Genomic DNA, 15,174 nt, shown 5'->3' with positions numbered 1-15,174 from the left:
CTTATATATATGTTGGGTGAGACAACAAAAAATAAAGAATCCCAATATACAGTATGTTAGAGAGTGAATTGAATAAGAAGAAAAATAAAGCAAGGAAAGAAGTTAGGAAGTGTGTGTGTGTGTGTGTGTGTTCACATTTTAGAATAATCAGGAAAGATCTCACTGAGGAGACATTTGAATAAAGACCAGAAGGAAGTAAGGAGGGAAGACATTTGTCTATTTGGGGGAAAAACGGTATGGACAGAGGGGAGAGAAAGTGCAAAGGTTCTGAGGCAAGATCAATCTGACATGTCCAGTGAATATTGAGGAGGTCAATTTGGCTAATGCAGAGTCAGATCAGGTAGGATCTTTACAAAGCTTTTCAACATTCTTAACTGAAAATATGATACAGAAAATGTCCTGATTAATTTTTAAAAAAAATATTTTTATTGATTTCAGAGAGGAAGGGAGAGGGAGAGAAAGAAACATCAATAATGAGAATCATTCATTGATCAGCTGCCTCTTGCACGCCCTCTACTGGAGGTCGAGCAGGCAACCTGGGCATGTGCTCTTGACCTGAATCGAATCTGGGACCCTTCAGTCCGCAGGCTGACACTGTATCCACTGAGCCAAACCAACTAAGGCTACATTAATTTTAAAAATCAGAATGTAATAGGAAGCCATTGGAAGGTTTTGAGCAGGGACGTGACATGATGTGAACTACATTTTAAATAATCGTTTTGGCTGCTCTATTGAACATACATTATAGGGACGTAAAGTATGGAACAGAGAGACAATTAGACTATTGCAACAATATAGGTAATAAAATTGACTTTACAAGTGTGGTAGCAGTGGAGATAGTGGGAAGTAGTCAGGTTCTGACAAATTGAATGTGGGTACAACGAACGAGAAACAGAAGTGTCAGGATGACTACAAGGTTTTTGGTCTAAGGACCTGGAAGAATGGAATTGTCACTTACTGAGATAGCAAAGGCTATAAAGAGGGTACTTTGGAGGAGAGGGAATTAGAAGCATAGTTTTAGGCATTTAACTTTGCTATGTCTAGTTGAAATCCAAATGGAGATGTCGAATGAGGAGGTGTGTCGCCTGGATTCTGGAATCAGGGCAAACTGGGTTGGAGTTGTAATTTGGGAGTTATCAGTGTATGAAATGCTAAGCTCTTTCGTGTTCACTCTCGTTGTGGGAGCAGCCAAAGTCATTTAGTAAAGATTAAATGCCTCTCTGGTGTGAGGCATAATGCACAGGTTTTAGGCTTGGGTGGCTGACAGAAAAGGGTGCCATTTATTCACAGAGACAAGGAACACAAGAGGTGCAGTACTGGGAGGAGGCGATTGGATCCCAGCCGGACGTGTTGCCTTTGCGGGGTCCGTGGAGGTAGCTCAGGAGACAGGTCCGGGCTGGAGGCTTGGCCTGTGGTTGGCCAAGGGCAGCCATAGGCGTGGCTGAGATAGCCACGGGGAGCGTGAGTCTCTCCGCTGCCGGGAACAGGGATGACACATCTTCCCACACCCACTGTTTTCTGTTTCCCCTTAAAGTGCCCGCTGGCCTCACACAAAAAAACGCCCTAAATCGACGGCTACCAAAAAATACCTTTTATTCCCTCTAGCTTCTCCCTTCTTCCCGGGACTTCGGGTAGAGGGAGGAGAAAAAAAAATCCCACCCTACCCGGGGCGCGCCTGCAGGGAATGACGTCACCGAAGAGGCGGGATATCCGGCGCCCCGCCCCTCGGTAGCCGGGCTCCGGGGGCCTGGACCCTGAGCCCAGAGCTGCGCGGGTCCCGCCCCGGGGCGCTCCCTCCCCGGCGGGTCCCCTAGGCCAGCTGGAGCAGGCCGCGCTCGGCCAGCAAACCCTGCGTCCGGTTGTAGACTTCCTCCAGGGTGCCCGCCGCGCGAGCCAACGCGGCCCGCGCCTCCGCCTCTCTGGTCCGCGGACAGGCCAGGTCCAGCAGGCGGCCGCGACCCGGGAAGGAGAGGAACGCGAGGCGGGCGGCCTGCCGAACCAGCCAGGGGTGGTGCGGGCCCAGGACGGTGCTGTAGGCGTCGCTGCACTGCTCGCCGGCGCTCGGGCCTCGGTGCGCCCCGGTGGCCACCCGCTGCAGGCAGAGCTGGGACCAGCGTAGCGCCCGGTGCAGCAGGAGAGTCGTCCGTGAGCCCGAGGCCTTGGCCGAGTCCGGAGGGGCGACCCCAGGCCTCTCCAGCAGTCCCGCCCGCCGCTCCCACGCGGCCATGGTCGCCAGCGATGTGTAGTGCGCGGCCTCTGGGCCGTGCACCCGAGCCTCGAGGGCTGTCACTTTGGTGAAGGCTTCGCTGGTGGCGAAGGTGAAGATGGAGCCGAAGGGAGTTAGGAATCTGTGTGTTCGGTGGTGGGAAGAGTGGGCTGGTTAGAGAGAGGGCGATGGAGCCATGGAGGCGGGGAAGGATGAGGGGAGGGAGACCACTCACTTGATGAGCTCCCTCCATCCCGCCAGGTACTGCGACAGTTCCACATCCCCGTCCAGGTTCAGACTAGCGCGGAACGGCCTCACCAAGCGGCCCAGCATCCCCTCGGGGCCCAGACACCGAGGCTCTTCCCGCTCCGGGGCCTCCAGGGATCCCAACTGTTGCCGGATCTGGGGGAGCAGAACCCCTAGCCTGTTAGGCCTCCTTCGCCAACCTAAGGTCTAGCTGGTGTCCCTCCTGCTGTGCTCTCGGCTTCTGTCTAGGGTGGGGGGACAGGAAGGAGGACCCGCTCTGCTCCTCAGCAGGGAGTCAGTCAGCCTGGCTCCACCTTCCCCCTGTTGAGGGTCCTGCTTGGAGCTCCCGGCCCCAGCCCTGCCCCCAGCATACCTGTGAAGGCTGAGGTCCCTCCTTAACGCAGGGCTGGGCCCCCGATCCGCAGCCCGAGAGGGCGCCTGGGGAGAAACAAGGCGGGGCGGTGAGGACTCGAAGAGGGGCCTTAGTTCCCCAGGACCTGGATTCCTGGGTTCCTGCCAGAGAAGGTGGGGGAAGAGGCCACTCACGTAGGCTCCGAGTACAGAGATAAAAAAGTAGCAGCGCGAAAATGGCAAGAGGAATTGGATGGCGGAGCCAGCGCCTGGAGACCTGTGGAAGCAGCACGACCCCCATGGGCGCTGCTGGGACCACCACCCCTCACCAGCTCCTACCCAGGCCTTATCCCTCCGCCTCCCAGAAGGAAGAGAAGGCCGCAGTGCACTGAAGTGCAAGGGTTAATCATTAATCTAAGGCCCCTTACCCTGTGTCCTTTGCCCCAGAGGGCAGCACCTCAGGGGTGAGAAACCAGATTAAGAGGATTTGGGAAGTTCGGTGGCAATGACACGTCTCTGTATTTCCCTTCCTTATAGGATCAGGTTGTAGGAAGAAGCAGCCTGGGTATCGGGAAGGGAGGCTGGGGTCAGTACCAGCTCCCACACTGAGCAATGATGTGGGTCCTAAGATAACAGACTCTGGGCTAGAGTTCCTTCCAGTGTAAATTGAGGATAATAATAGGTACTTGGCCAGGATTAAATGATAATGTACGTGTAAACACTATAAATGGAAAAGCTTACCACAATTGCTCCATAAATCTTACCTATAAAGTTCAAGCACCGGGCACCTGGGATCCAGGGAGCACCCACGTCTAAATTCTCTAGCCTATCCCCACGGGACCTTGTCTTGATCTAAATACATCAACTCCTGATTGTATACTTCAGGCTTGATCCACCATGCCCTCACCAGCTCCTGCCCAGTCCTTGTCCCAACTCCAGGTTGGCTCCTCTATTATTTATCAAACAAATCTTTATTAAGTACTTCCACATGCCAAGCCCTGATTAGGCCTCAAGGAGACAAATAATCTGAGCCTTCATAGAGCTCAAGGTCCATTAGAGACTTAATAATTTGTTTACCCCACTGGAATGTGAGCTCTGATGAATCTTGTTTTTCTTGGTTGTAACTCTATTTACAGAATTTAGAATATTACCTGGGCCAAAGTACATTATTGCAAAATACGTATTCTATATAATAAAAGTGTAGCATGCAAATTGTCCCCTCAACAGGGAGTTCATAGGGAGTTCGGCCAAGGGGCAGGGCCAGCCAGGGGAAGGGAGGGAGACCCCCCAACTCCGCAGCCACTAGGGACCCTGCCAGTGCATGAATTTCGTGCACTGGGCTTCTAGTATGTTAATAAACAAAGAAATGTGTATTAGGGGTGGGCAAACAAGGGTAGTGCCCCAGATGACAAATTTGCACTTTTTTGGGGCATAGTTTTGATTTTTGCAAATTAGGAGTCCACCTAGTGGCCATGGAAGGGGTGCTTTCAGAGAAAGGATACAGGATGCAATCAAAGAAACTATTATCTCCTGTTCTTAGCCCCCAGTCCGTAAACTTCTTAGAATTGTCCCTGTCTCTGTGTATATTTTCTTCTTGGGGTGAGGTGAGGGAGAATACCCCAGATTATCAAGGAGTCAGGACCCCAATCTATACGAAGACTCTTCCTAGCTCCCACAGTTCATGGATTCTTGCCCTGTCTCTCACTCTGATGCTCCCTTGACTCTGGGAGGTCCCTGAGTTTGCTACTGACCAATCCCATCCCTTTCTGTGGGATTCAGGAGCCTTCACTTCCATCCCTAGCTTCCCATTTCCCAGTGTTAAAGTGTTTCTCAGCTTGGCTGACAGTGACCTTAGGCAAGTTGCTTGCCATTTCTAAGCCCCAGTTCCCTAATCTACATAATAGGAAGGGTAATTCCCACCTTCTAAAATTGTGAGGGTTAAATAGAACATGCCTGCAAGACGCTAACCACAGTTTGTGGCCTGTAGTAAAAGTTCAGGCGATGGTGGTGATTTCAACTTGTCTGCTCCTGATGCCCCTCCTCCTCTGGTGCTGGGAGCATAGGTCTCCCTGAGCAGCAGATCAGGTCTGCAGGGTTCCGGGAGCAGATTAGTTTTTGGTGTCACTTAATCCGAGTGGCCCTTCCGCAATCGGAGCCCTCATGGGGCAGAGGTGGTATAAACCTGCTTAAGGGGCCCTGGCTCACAGAGGCTGCAGAATGGAGCCAGTGGGAGCCAAGCTGCTGCTGCTGTGGGCGATGTGCTGCGGGCACACCAGAGCGGTTGGTTCCAGAAGCTACACCCAAGTGATCGAGGTGACCAACGGGGGCCCCTGGGGCGACTGGGCCTGGCCCGAGACTTGTCCTGATGGATTTTTCACCATCGGATTCTCCATCAAGGTGAGGGCTCAGATCTAGGTCTCAAAGGCTTGGCTCAGTGGATAGAACTTTGCCTGTGGACTTAAGGGTGCAGGTTAGATTCCAAGCAAGGGCACATGCTGGTTGCGAGAGGGGTGTGTAGGAGGCAGCCAATCAATAATTCTCTTTCATCATTTAAAAAATATATATTTATTGATTTCAGAGAGGAAGGAAGAGGTAGAGAGAGATAGAAACATCAATGATGAAAGAGAATCATTGATTGGCTGCCTCCTGCACACCACCCACTGGGGATCAAGCCCGAAACCCAGGCATGTGCCCTTGACCAGAATCGAACCTGGGATCCTTCAGTCCCCAGGCTGACGCTCTATCCACTGAGCCAAACTGGCTAAGGCTCTCTTTCATCATTGATGTTTGTCTCTCTCTCTCCCCCTCCCTCTCTGAAATCAATAAAAATATGTTTTTTTAAATAAAAGATACCAACCAATTCTAGTAATAAAAATTAAAAAGAATGCATTCAACGCTTATTTGTAAAAAAAATAAAATAGTGACTGGTAGTCTGACTCATCTTTCCCCCTCCTCTCGGCGCCAGGTGGAGCCCCCGCAAGGCATTCCTGGAGACGACACGGCAATGAATGGGATTCGGCTGCACTGCTCCCGTGGGCACAAAGTGGAGTCCGAGTCCGGAAGGTGAGGGGCAGGGGCCAATGATCCCCTAGGGTGGGGTATGCGCCTTATCCTGTTACACCACCCCCTCCCAGCCGGCAGGTAACTCTAGCTGCCACACCTTAGACCTGGGGAGTAGGTTGTAGACCACCCCTGCGCACCGTGCTGGATGTCAGGTGATTAGACCCGACCCTTGAGGCCAAGGAGCCCCTGGCTTGGGAAGTCCCCAGACCTGGGTCGGGCTGGAGGTGAGTCGGGGGCGCCCCACAGCCATGAGTCTTCCCTTCCCTCGCAGGTGGGGCGCATGGAGCGAGCCGCTGTGGTGTCCCCATGGCAGCTTCCTCGTGGCTTTCTCACTCCGAGTGGAGGCACCCAAGACCCTTGGGGACAACACGGGCGCCAACAACGTGCGCTTCCGCTGCTCCGACGGCAAGGAGCTGGAGGGGCCTGGCCTGGCCTGGGGAGACTTTGGAAGCTGGAGCGAGCCGTGTCCTAAAGGCATATGTGGTTTGCAGACCAAGATCCAGCGGCCTAGAGGCCTCCCCGACGACACCGCGATGAACGACGTGCGTTTTTTCTGCTGCAGCAGCTGATCCCTTTGCGGTCGGCTCCCGGCCCCACCTCCGGCTGTCCCACCTCCCGAATTAAAGCTTCCCCGTCATGGCTTTGGTGTCATTTGTTTTAGGCATAGAAAACTGCATCTCCCTGTCTCCTAGCCTAGCACTGGGCCAGGCTGAAATTCAGGTTTGGCTTAGGAGTCCATGACAGGCTACCCAAAGTTATGGACCTTTAGTCACTTCCATTTGCATACAAGTGAAGGAAGTCCCTGGCTCTCTGGGGGCGTCTGCATACACATCATGCCCATTAAGTGCCCAGGATATTTATTTTCTGAGCCACCAGTGACCTCAGATTAAGAAACTTCTACCAAATTAGGAGGCGACATGTTACCACACCTTCAGGCTTCATTTTCTATAGCTTAATTGGTTAATGTGTCTCTTCCATAGTTGTCCCCTCCCCACCCCCCTCCCCTCTACACAACCCCAAGGGTGGCTTTTCTGTATACTGATTCCCATTTTGGATCTTTGCCCTTGATGTTCTCTCTGCCTGGAATCCCTCAGCACCCAGGTGGTTAGCTCACAAGCAGACTTCAGCTCTAATTTCACTTCCTCAGGGTTTATATCTATCCCATTATCAACGTGTTGTTATTTTTTAATCTTCACCTGAGGATATGTTTTACTGATTTTAGAGAAAGGGTTCCCCGTCCTGAGCATGTGCCAAGGGGGACTTGCAAAGGGCTCATTAGGCCCATGTGGACGTAGCACTCTCAAAGGCAGGTCTGACCTACATGGGGAGAGGCACAGAATGGGGTAGTGAAGGCGAAAATACCGGCTAAGCCTTACTCGGTCTCTTTGAAATGGTAGGGGGGAGAGAGAGAGTTGGTTACCTGCCTCTAGTATGAGTCCCCACCAGGATTGAGCCTGTAACCTAGGTAGGTATGTGCCCTGACCCAGAATCCAAAGAGCAGGCAACCTTTGGGTGTACAGGACTACGTTCCAACCAACTGAGCCACACTGGCCAGGTCTCAACGAGCTTTGTAAAAGTGCTTATCATCAGCTGATCTTTTAAAAATTGCCAATTTTCCACCCTGGAATATTAAATTGAGAGCTTGCTTGGAGGTTCTAGCAGGGGAGCGCAGCTACTCGTATACCCTTACCGAAGACCGGTCCTCTCCTCTGGGAGGACGCACATGGATTGGTGAGGGAGGAGGGGGACACCCGCCCAGCCAGCCAGATCAGCCGAATCAACCCTGGCGATCAATGGGGTAACAAATGTCGCAGCCAGATCGCCCTCACATCCTGGAATGTTAAGTTGAGAGCCCAGAACTTGTCTGTCTTGTTAACTTCGGTATTTCCGGTGCACACTAATAGCTCAATAACTATTTGCTGCCCTGGCCCTCCTGGCTCAGCTGGTGGGAGCCTGGTAGGTGCACTAAGAGGTGGTTCCTTCCCGGTTGGGACCCAGACTGCCGATGGATCCTGGCTGGGGTGCGTGGGTGAGGCAACCAATCGATGTTTCTCTCTGGCACCCATGTTTCTCTTTCTCTTCCCTTCCCCCTCTCTCAAATCAATGAAAAATGATAAATAAAAAATTTAAACTCAGGCTTAAAAAATAACTATTTGCTAAGAAAATAAGCGCGGTGCAGGGGCCCCACACAGGGGAGCCACAAGCCCCGCCTTGGACACTCCTCACATAGGGCACGATCTGAGATGCACAAGAGAGCTCAAAACGGTTTATTTCAGGGCGGGGGTGGGTCGGGTGGGCGTCCAGCGGCGAGCAGGGTGGTCAGTGGAGCCTCATTCAGGGGCGCCCTGCGGAAAAGAGACCGTGAGAACGCAGCCAGGGAGCAAGCAGGTTCCCTCCAAAGCTCCTGGGCGCGCGGTCCCACCTTCTTCCTGCAGTCGCCGCAGAGGACACCCATGGCCGCGTTCACCACCTGCACCCCGCACAGCACCAGCTCCAGGCACGAGGCGGCCAGCAGCAGCGAGAAGAGCGTCACGTGCCAGGTGACCACATTAGGTGGCTCCTCGCACAGATCCCACAGGGTGCGGTTGAGCAAGTAAGAGCCTCTGTGGATCCGAAAAGGTCACGTGAGAGACGGAGGTCGCCGCGGAGGCCCCCCTCCCGGTTCCCCGTCCTGAGCACGCGCCACGGGGGACTTGCAGAGGGCGCATGAGGCCCACGTGGGGGAAGCGCTCAAAGGCAGGTCCGGCCCACGTGGGGAGAGGCACAGAATGGGGTAGTGAGGGCGCGAAAACCGGCTAAGCCTTACTCGGTCTCTTTGAAAGGGGAGACCCAAGAGCCGTTCTTAGAGCATATGGGTCCATCTCGGAGCCCGGTCCCGGATACTGAGACGCAATAGATAGCTCCAATCATCCCTAACGCCGAGCAGAAGACCGAGCGCAGCATCTGGACGTGGAGAGGAAGGAAAGGTGAGTCGGCCCCGCCTAGCTCCTACCCCCTCTCCCTATACATTTTCCTTCAAACCCCATTGCTAGGAGTTAGGTTAACCCTAAAAGCCAGCGGCTGCAGAGGTTCATGGGGGTTGTAGTCCCCTCTAATCAGGCCCATTGAGGCCTAAGATTGGGAGGGGGTAATGGGGTAGGGGTAGGGGTAGGGGTAGGGGTCGGGCGGGGGAGAGGTGGATCCTGAGACTGCAGAGCAGCTGGTGTTGCTAGGAAGAGGGGGCGTGGCTTTAGGTTGGTTCTTCCGAGACCGGTTCAAAGACCGATCCTGGATCCCCTCTGAATTTGGATCTTACCCTGCAGCGATTCCCACAGCAGCCTGCACCGCAACAGCCCTTGCCCCCTGCCCGGACGGCTGCAATTCCCGGACACAGCACCTATGGAACAAAAGTGCGTGTGACAGCCAGTCCCTCCAGATCCTCCAGGCCTTAGCTCATCGGTGCTAACCTCCTCCTGGAACCTGCCTGTGATGTCCTCAGCCCTTTGGACTGTAGGAAGACCTTATCTGTACTTCTCCCGGAGCACTCTCAGGTTCCATTCTAATTTATCATAATTTATGTGACTACTTATTTCTGTCCAGATTGTAGCCTCCAGGAGGGTAGGGCCTAATAATATAGTCTCAATAAATCTTGAGACATGTTCAGTGCCCAACTGAATGGCAGTTAGGAGGCCTGAGTTTAATGCTAACCCCAATGCACTGCACACTCCAGGAATTGGTTCATCTCTAACCACTGAGAAACACTGGCCAGGGCTCTAGGGTCAGTTTTGACCCTCTGGCTTAGCCTCTCTGGTTAGGTCACTTACTGGGAAGCTCCTGGATCCAGACACCTAGAATTGCCTTTTGGGTCTACCAATTTGGAATGACCTATCTATTTGATATTCTTACTTTTTCAGTCAAAGTGTTTCTTTTGTTATCTGAGTTTCCCTGTCTCTCTATCTACTCATCTTAATGAAAAGAGATGAGTAATTGTAAACACAGGAGGAAACATTGAGTGTATAGCTCTAATCTGCTTACTTTTCTCCATCTCATGGCCACTGGCCTAGTTCAAGCCACTATCATCTCTCCTGGGCAACTGCAGTGACCTTCATCCCTCCATCTGATCTTTCTGCATCCACTATTGACTTCCCACTCTCCATTCTCCACATAGCTGCACGAGGGATTTTCTTTAAAAGAATAGTTTATTTAAAAATAAAAAAATAATAGTTTACTGATTTAAAAAAACTTTTTTAGCGAGAGAGTGGAGTGTGCAGAAAGGAAAGGGAGAGAGAGAAACATGGATCTGAAAATGCAACATCGATTGGCTGCCTCCTGCATGGCCCCTAGTGGAGATCGAGCCCAAAACCCAGGCATATGCCCTTGATGGGGAAATTGAACCGTCAACCTCCTGGTGCACTGGAGGACACCCAACCAATTGAGCCACACCAGCCAGGGCCACAGGGATCTTCTTAAGCCCAATAGGGTATGGAGCAACTAGAACTCTAATACTTTGCTAATGGACATGGACTTAGTATAAGAGCTTCAGAAAACTTTGATAATATCTAGTTGCACTGAATATTTGCACACTTAAGAACCAGCAGTTTTACTTCTAGGTACACATCCAACAGAAATGCAAACATTTATTCACCTAAAGACATTTTCAGGTATCTTTATGGTAGCCTTATTTGTAATAAACCCAATTTGGAAACTATCCAAATGTCCATCAACAGTCGAATGCTTAAATAAATTGTGGTATATTCACACAATGGAATGCATAAGAAATAATAAACTACAAATACATGCAATAATATGGATGAACCTCACACACATAATGTTGAGCTCAAGAAGCCAGACACCGGTGGCCACACTGTATGAGTCCATTTATATAAAGTGCCAATTAGGCAAAACCAATCTATGGGATAGAAGCCAAGATAGTTGGGACTCTTGTCAGTGGCAGGTAGTGTCTGGTGGGAGGCACACCTGGGATTCTGGTAATGACCTGTATTTTGAGTGCTGAGTATGTGGGTATGTTCACTTTGTAAAAATTCACGTTGAGAGGGTATCCTCAGGGATCTCCCCTGAAGCAGGCTGGTTATATTGTGGGCAGGTTGGGATGGTTTAAGCTAGAGAAGAGCATGATGTGATCCTGAGTGAGGGTGTAGGTCTGGGAGGAGTGTGACATCTCAGGGAGAGTTAAAGTCAGAAGGATGGAGTAGAGCCCAATAGCCATGAATCCATGTGGGATGGGGAGGAGGAACAAAGACCCCAGAGGTTAAGAGGAGATTGGTGGATACAGTAGAAGAGGTGGACCTATGAAAGAGATAAAGGGGAGATGTCTCCCAGAAAATTTTATCAGTCAACTATACTGAGAAGTGTGGAACTGTGCTGGGTAGGTGTTTTGTCTTCATCCCATGAAGATATTAAACTAGCTTGACATTCCAAAGTTCCTCTAAATGGGGAGGGAGTTGCAGGATGGGAGGTAGGAAGTCCAGGGAATCTGTGTCTCCCAGTCTCCCCCTTTTCCTGACCGATTCCAGTCTCCAGGAAGATGTGGGGGCACCTTCTTCATCACCCTGACCTAGGTTTGAGTTTATCCTTAGCTCTGAGCACAGAGGGGGCATTCAGAAATGTGGGGTGAGGCCCTAACTGGCTTGGCTCAGTGGATAGAGCGTCAGCCTGAGGACTGAAGGGTCCCAGGTTCGATTCCGGTCAAGGGCATGTACCTTGGTTGTGGACACATCCCCAGTAGGGGGTGTGCAGGAGGCAGCTGATCGATGTTTCTCTCTCATCAATGTTTCTAACTCTCTATCCCTCTCCCTTCCTCTCTGTTAAAAAAAAATCAATAAAATATATTAAAAAATAGAAAAGAAGGAGAAACCAAGATGGCGGCATAGGTAAACATTGGAGATTGCTGCCTCGCACAACCACTTCAAAAATACAACTAAAAGATGAACGGACATCATCCAGAACCACAGGAAGGCTGGCTGAGTGGAAATTCTACAACTAGAAGGAAAGAGAAAAGCATACCGAGACTCAGAGGAGGTGTGGTGCGGAAGTAAAATACAGAGGTACAGAGGCGCATGCGGAGAGGGTTGGTGGCTGAGGACATGGTTGTCTTTTTCAATCGGGAGGGAGTCTCAAGCTCTGAGCTCCAGTTCCGGGTGAGTCTCTGAGGACCCAGACTCATATGGGAGAAACTGGACTGTCTGGCATCGGTCGGAACTCGAGGGCAGCTTTCTCTCAGGGGTGCTTGCAGCGATTGCCGGGACACTGAGAAGCAGGGCCTCTGAGGGCAGGACTGAGAGCAGCCATAACTGCTCATTCCCCCTGTTGATCCCCTGGGACCCCGCCCTGCCCAAGCTATGGAGGCTTTTGCATATGAAAGGCCTGGCCCTTTGCAATCTGATAATTACCTAACAAACTGCAGCTGGCCCCAGGCCCCAGGGCAACTTGCATTGCTTCACTGCTGAGCTCCTGCTGGATAGCCTCAGGCAGAGGCTAGATTAGCACCTCCTTAGAGATCCAGGAGCCAGTGTGCCTGGTGGTCAGAGTGGGACCATCCAGATTGCAGCTCCTCAGATTCATAAAGGACACACCCAGAGGGCAGACTCAGTGAGCACCAAAGCCCCATTGAAGCAAGTCTTGCCCCAGAGGGGTGTCTCCAGTACAGAAGTTCTCCCACTGCAGACACAGCTGATTCTCACAGCCAATTGGCCTGGAGGTCAATCCCTCCCAGTGTTACCTAACAACAATCAAGATTTAACTACAACAAGACTGTGCACAAAGCCCACAAGGGGGTGCACCAAGAGTGTCTACCTCAGGTAATTGGGGAGGCTAAGCCACTGGGCCCTATAGGACACCTAGTACAGAAAGTCACTCTGTCGACACAGTGAAGCATAAAAAAATGCGGAGACAAAGAAACAAGACACAAATGACAGAAATGGAGGAAAGCAAACTACTGGATATAGAGTTCAAAACCACAATTTTAAGGTTTTTCAAGAATTTTCTAGAAACCGCCGATAAACTTAATGAGACCCTCAAGAAATCTAATCAGACCCTCGAGGTTGTGATAAAGGACCAACTAGAAATTAAACGTACACTGACTGAAATAAAGAATATTATACAGAGTTCCAACAGCAGACTAGAGGATCGCAAGAATCAAGGCAAAGATTTGAAATACAAAGAAGCAAAAAACACCCAACCGGAAAAGCAAAATGAAAAAAGAATCCAAAAATATGAAGATAGTGTAAGGAGCCTCTGGGACAGCTTCAAGTGTACCAATATCCAAATTATAGGGGTGCCAGAAGAAGAGAGAGAGAGCAAGATATTGAAAACCTATTTGAAGAAATAATGACAGAAAACGTCCCCTACCTGGTGAAAGAAATAGACTGTCAAGTCCAGGAAGCACAGAGAACCCCAAACAAAAGGAATCCAAAGAGGACCACACCAAGACACATCATAATTAAAATGCCAAGAGCAAAAGACAAAGAGAGAATCTTAAAAGCAACAAGAGAAAGAAAGTCAATTACCTACAAGGGAGTAACCATATGACTGTCAGCTGATTTTTCAACAGAAACTTTGCAGGCCAGAAGGGAGTGGCAAGAAATATTCAAAGTGATGAATGCCAAGAACCTACAACCAAGATTACTTTATCCAGCAAAGCTATCATTCAGAATTGAAGGTCAGATAAAGAGCTTCACAGATAAGAAAAAGCTAAAGGAGTTCATCACCACTAAACCAGTATTATATGAAATGCTAAAAGGTATCCTTTAAGAAGAGGAAGAAGAAGAAAATGGTAAAGATACAAACTATGAACAACAAATACACATCTATCAACAAGTGACTCTAAAAATCAAGTGAATAAATAAACTGATGAACAGAAAAAAATAAAAAAAGAAATTCCCATTAAAAAAAAAAAAAAGAAATGTGGGCTGAGAGTGAAGAGACATGGAGACTGGGGAAGGTGACACCAAGATGAGAAATAGAATGACTAATCTGTGACACAGCTTCCTGGCTCCAGACTTTATCAAAGCACCCCCCCCAACACACACACCCATTATTATCTTGCCCTGATAACCTCCCACACAACCAGCTGCTCCTTCAGCCTCAGCCCTTGTGGCTGCAAACATCTGCTCAGTGGTGGGATGAGGAGGGGCAGGTAGGACATACTCCCTTCCCAGAAGGGAAGCTGCTTAGAGCAGTGAGGCTCCCTTCCTTCCTGTTCCCCTCAGACATTCAGCTCAGCGCTGTGAGGCTCCTCCAGCACCTCTCCCCAGTGCCCAGTGTTTGGGACCAGATTCAGAGTGCTCCAGGTCTCACTGTCCCACTGCCACCCCTTCCCAGGCAGCCGCCCTTTTCCCTCTCTCCCTCTCCCTCCTGTTCAGAACCCCTTGCAGTGGTTCTCAACCTTCCCAATGCCGCGACCCTTTAATACAGTTCCTCATGTTGTGGTGACCCCCAACCATAAAATTATTTTCGTTGCTACTTCATGAACTGTAATTTTGCTACTGTTATGAATCGTCATGTAAATATCTGATATGCAGGATGTATTTTCATTGTTCGCGACCCACAGGTTGAGAACCGCTGCGAGAGGGACACCCAGCCCCCTGCCTCACTAGCCTTCTCACCATCAGGCCCCCGCCGAAGAAGCCAGCCATTAACCAGACTTGCAAGCTGAGTTTGTCCGCCTTGGTCCAAGTGGTCTCCCCATTAGGCACCAGCAGGAGGGCGTTCGCCACGATGCAGACAAGGGAGAGGGTGATGAGGGAGAGCCCCACGAAGCGGGCACACTGTCCCGTGCACATGGTGAGGTGGCTGGACAGGCTGTGGGTGAAAGTGAGCCCGGAGGCCAGCGGGGAGGAAAACAAGCCTGGAGCAAGGAGCAAAGGTCAGGAAAGAGGTGTGGCAGAAACTAGACAGGCCCGATCGATGATAAGGGGGAGAAGCAGGAGACACGGGCAAAGAGGCGGTAGGGGGGGGGGTGCGGGGACTGCTGTCCGTGAGGTGAAGGGGAGGATGTGGTGCAGACGGTGGGGGAGCTTGACACAGAGGAAGTTGCCTGGGGTCAGTGTGTTCTTCCTCTTTTCCCTGCACGCACCTCTCCTCAGCTCCTCTGTGGGCTGCTTACCTGCTTTGTGATTTAGTCAAGCCCCTTAATTTATCTAAGCCTTAGTTGCCTTATCTGTGTCGTGGCACTTGGCTCACAGGCTGGCTGTAAGGATTAAATGAGACAATGGAAGCTGTGCTTGTATAAACTAGGATACACCAAGCAGCTGTATGGTGGCCTCATCATTTCCATGAGTCCTGCAGGGAGGTTTCCTTCTGGAAAGAAA

General features: G+C 50.8%; 3 protein-coding genes across 5 annotated transcripts; 1 reads left to right on the top strand and 2 right to left on the bottom strand.

Moving 5' to 3' along the window:
- Positions 1-1,782: 1,782 nt before the first annotated feature.
- Positions 1,783-3,133, bottom strand: GLTPD2 (glycolipid transfer protein domain containing 2). Of its 2 annotated transcripts, XM_036341613.1 has the most exons (4): positions 2,999-3,132; positions 2,826-2,890; positions 2,442-2,608; positions 1,783-2,348 (listed from the first exon to the last, which is right to left on the bottom strand). In XM_036341613.1, exons 1-4 carry the CDS (start codon positions 3,102-3,104, stop codon positions 1,811-1,813), a joined length of 876 nt encoding a protein of 291 aa, XP_036197506.1. In that variant the 5' UTR covers positions 3,105-3,132; the 3' UTR covers positions 1,783-1,810. The 2 variants fall into 2 exon arrangements, with proteins under 2 accessions (XP_036197506.1, XP_036197505.1); XM_036341612.1 differs by having other exon boundaries at positions 2,826-3,133.
- VMO1 (vitelline membrane outer layer 1 homolog) lies at positions 2,202-6,505 on the top strand. 2 transcript variants are annotated; one of them, XM_036341615.1, is made up of 4 exons: positions 2,202-2,318; positions 3,689-5,200; positions 5,769-5,866; positions 6,138-6,505. In XM_036341615.1, the coding sequence occupies exons 2-4, from the start codon at positions 5,021-5,023 to the stop codon at positions 6,433-6,435; spliced, it is 576 nt and encodes a 191-aa protein (XP_036197508.1). In that variant the 5' UTR covers positions 2,202-2,318; positions 3,689-5,020; the 3' UTR covers positions 6,436-6,505. The 2 variants fall into 2 exon arrangements, with proteins under 2 accessions (XP_036197508.1, XP_036197507.1); XM_036341614.1 differs by lacking the exon at positions 2,202-2,318 and having other exon boundaries at positions 3,141-5,200.
- Positions 6,506-8,117: 1,612 nt separating this feature from the next.
- On the bottom strand, positions 8,118-14,799 carry TM4SF5 (transmembrane 4 L six family member 5). Its single transcript, XM_036340567.1, has 5 exons — positions 14,470-14,799; positions 9,162-9,242; positions 8,673-8,809; positions 8,289-8,469; positions 8,118-8,211 (listed from the first exon to the last, which is right to left on the bottom strand). The coding sequence occupies exons 1-5, from the start codon at positions 14,644-14,646 to the stop codon at positions 8,197-8,199; spliced, it is 591 nt and encodes a 196-aa protein (XP_036196460.1). The 5' UTR covers positions 14,647-14,799; the 3' UTR covers positions 8,118-8,196.
- Positions 14,800-15,174: the final 375 nt, after the last annotated feature.

Source organism: Myotis myotis, unplaced genomic scaffold, assembly GCF_014108235.1.
Source record: "Myotis myotis isolate mMyoMyo1 unplaced genomic scaffold, mMyoMyo1.p scaffold_m19_p_17, whole genome shotgun sequence".
NCBI classification, from domain to species: Eukaryota; Metazoa; Chordata; class Mammalia; order Chiroptera; family Vespertilionidae; genus Myotis; species Myotis myotis.
Note: the sequence above shows the minus strand (reverse complement) of the source record. Positions and strands in the feature narration are given on the sequence as shown.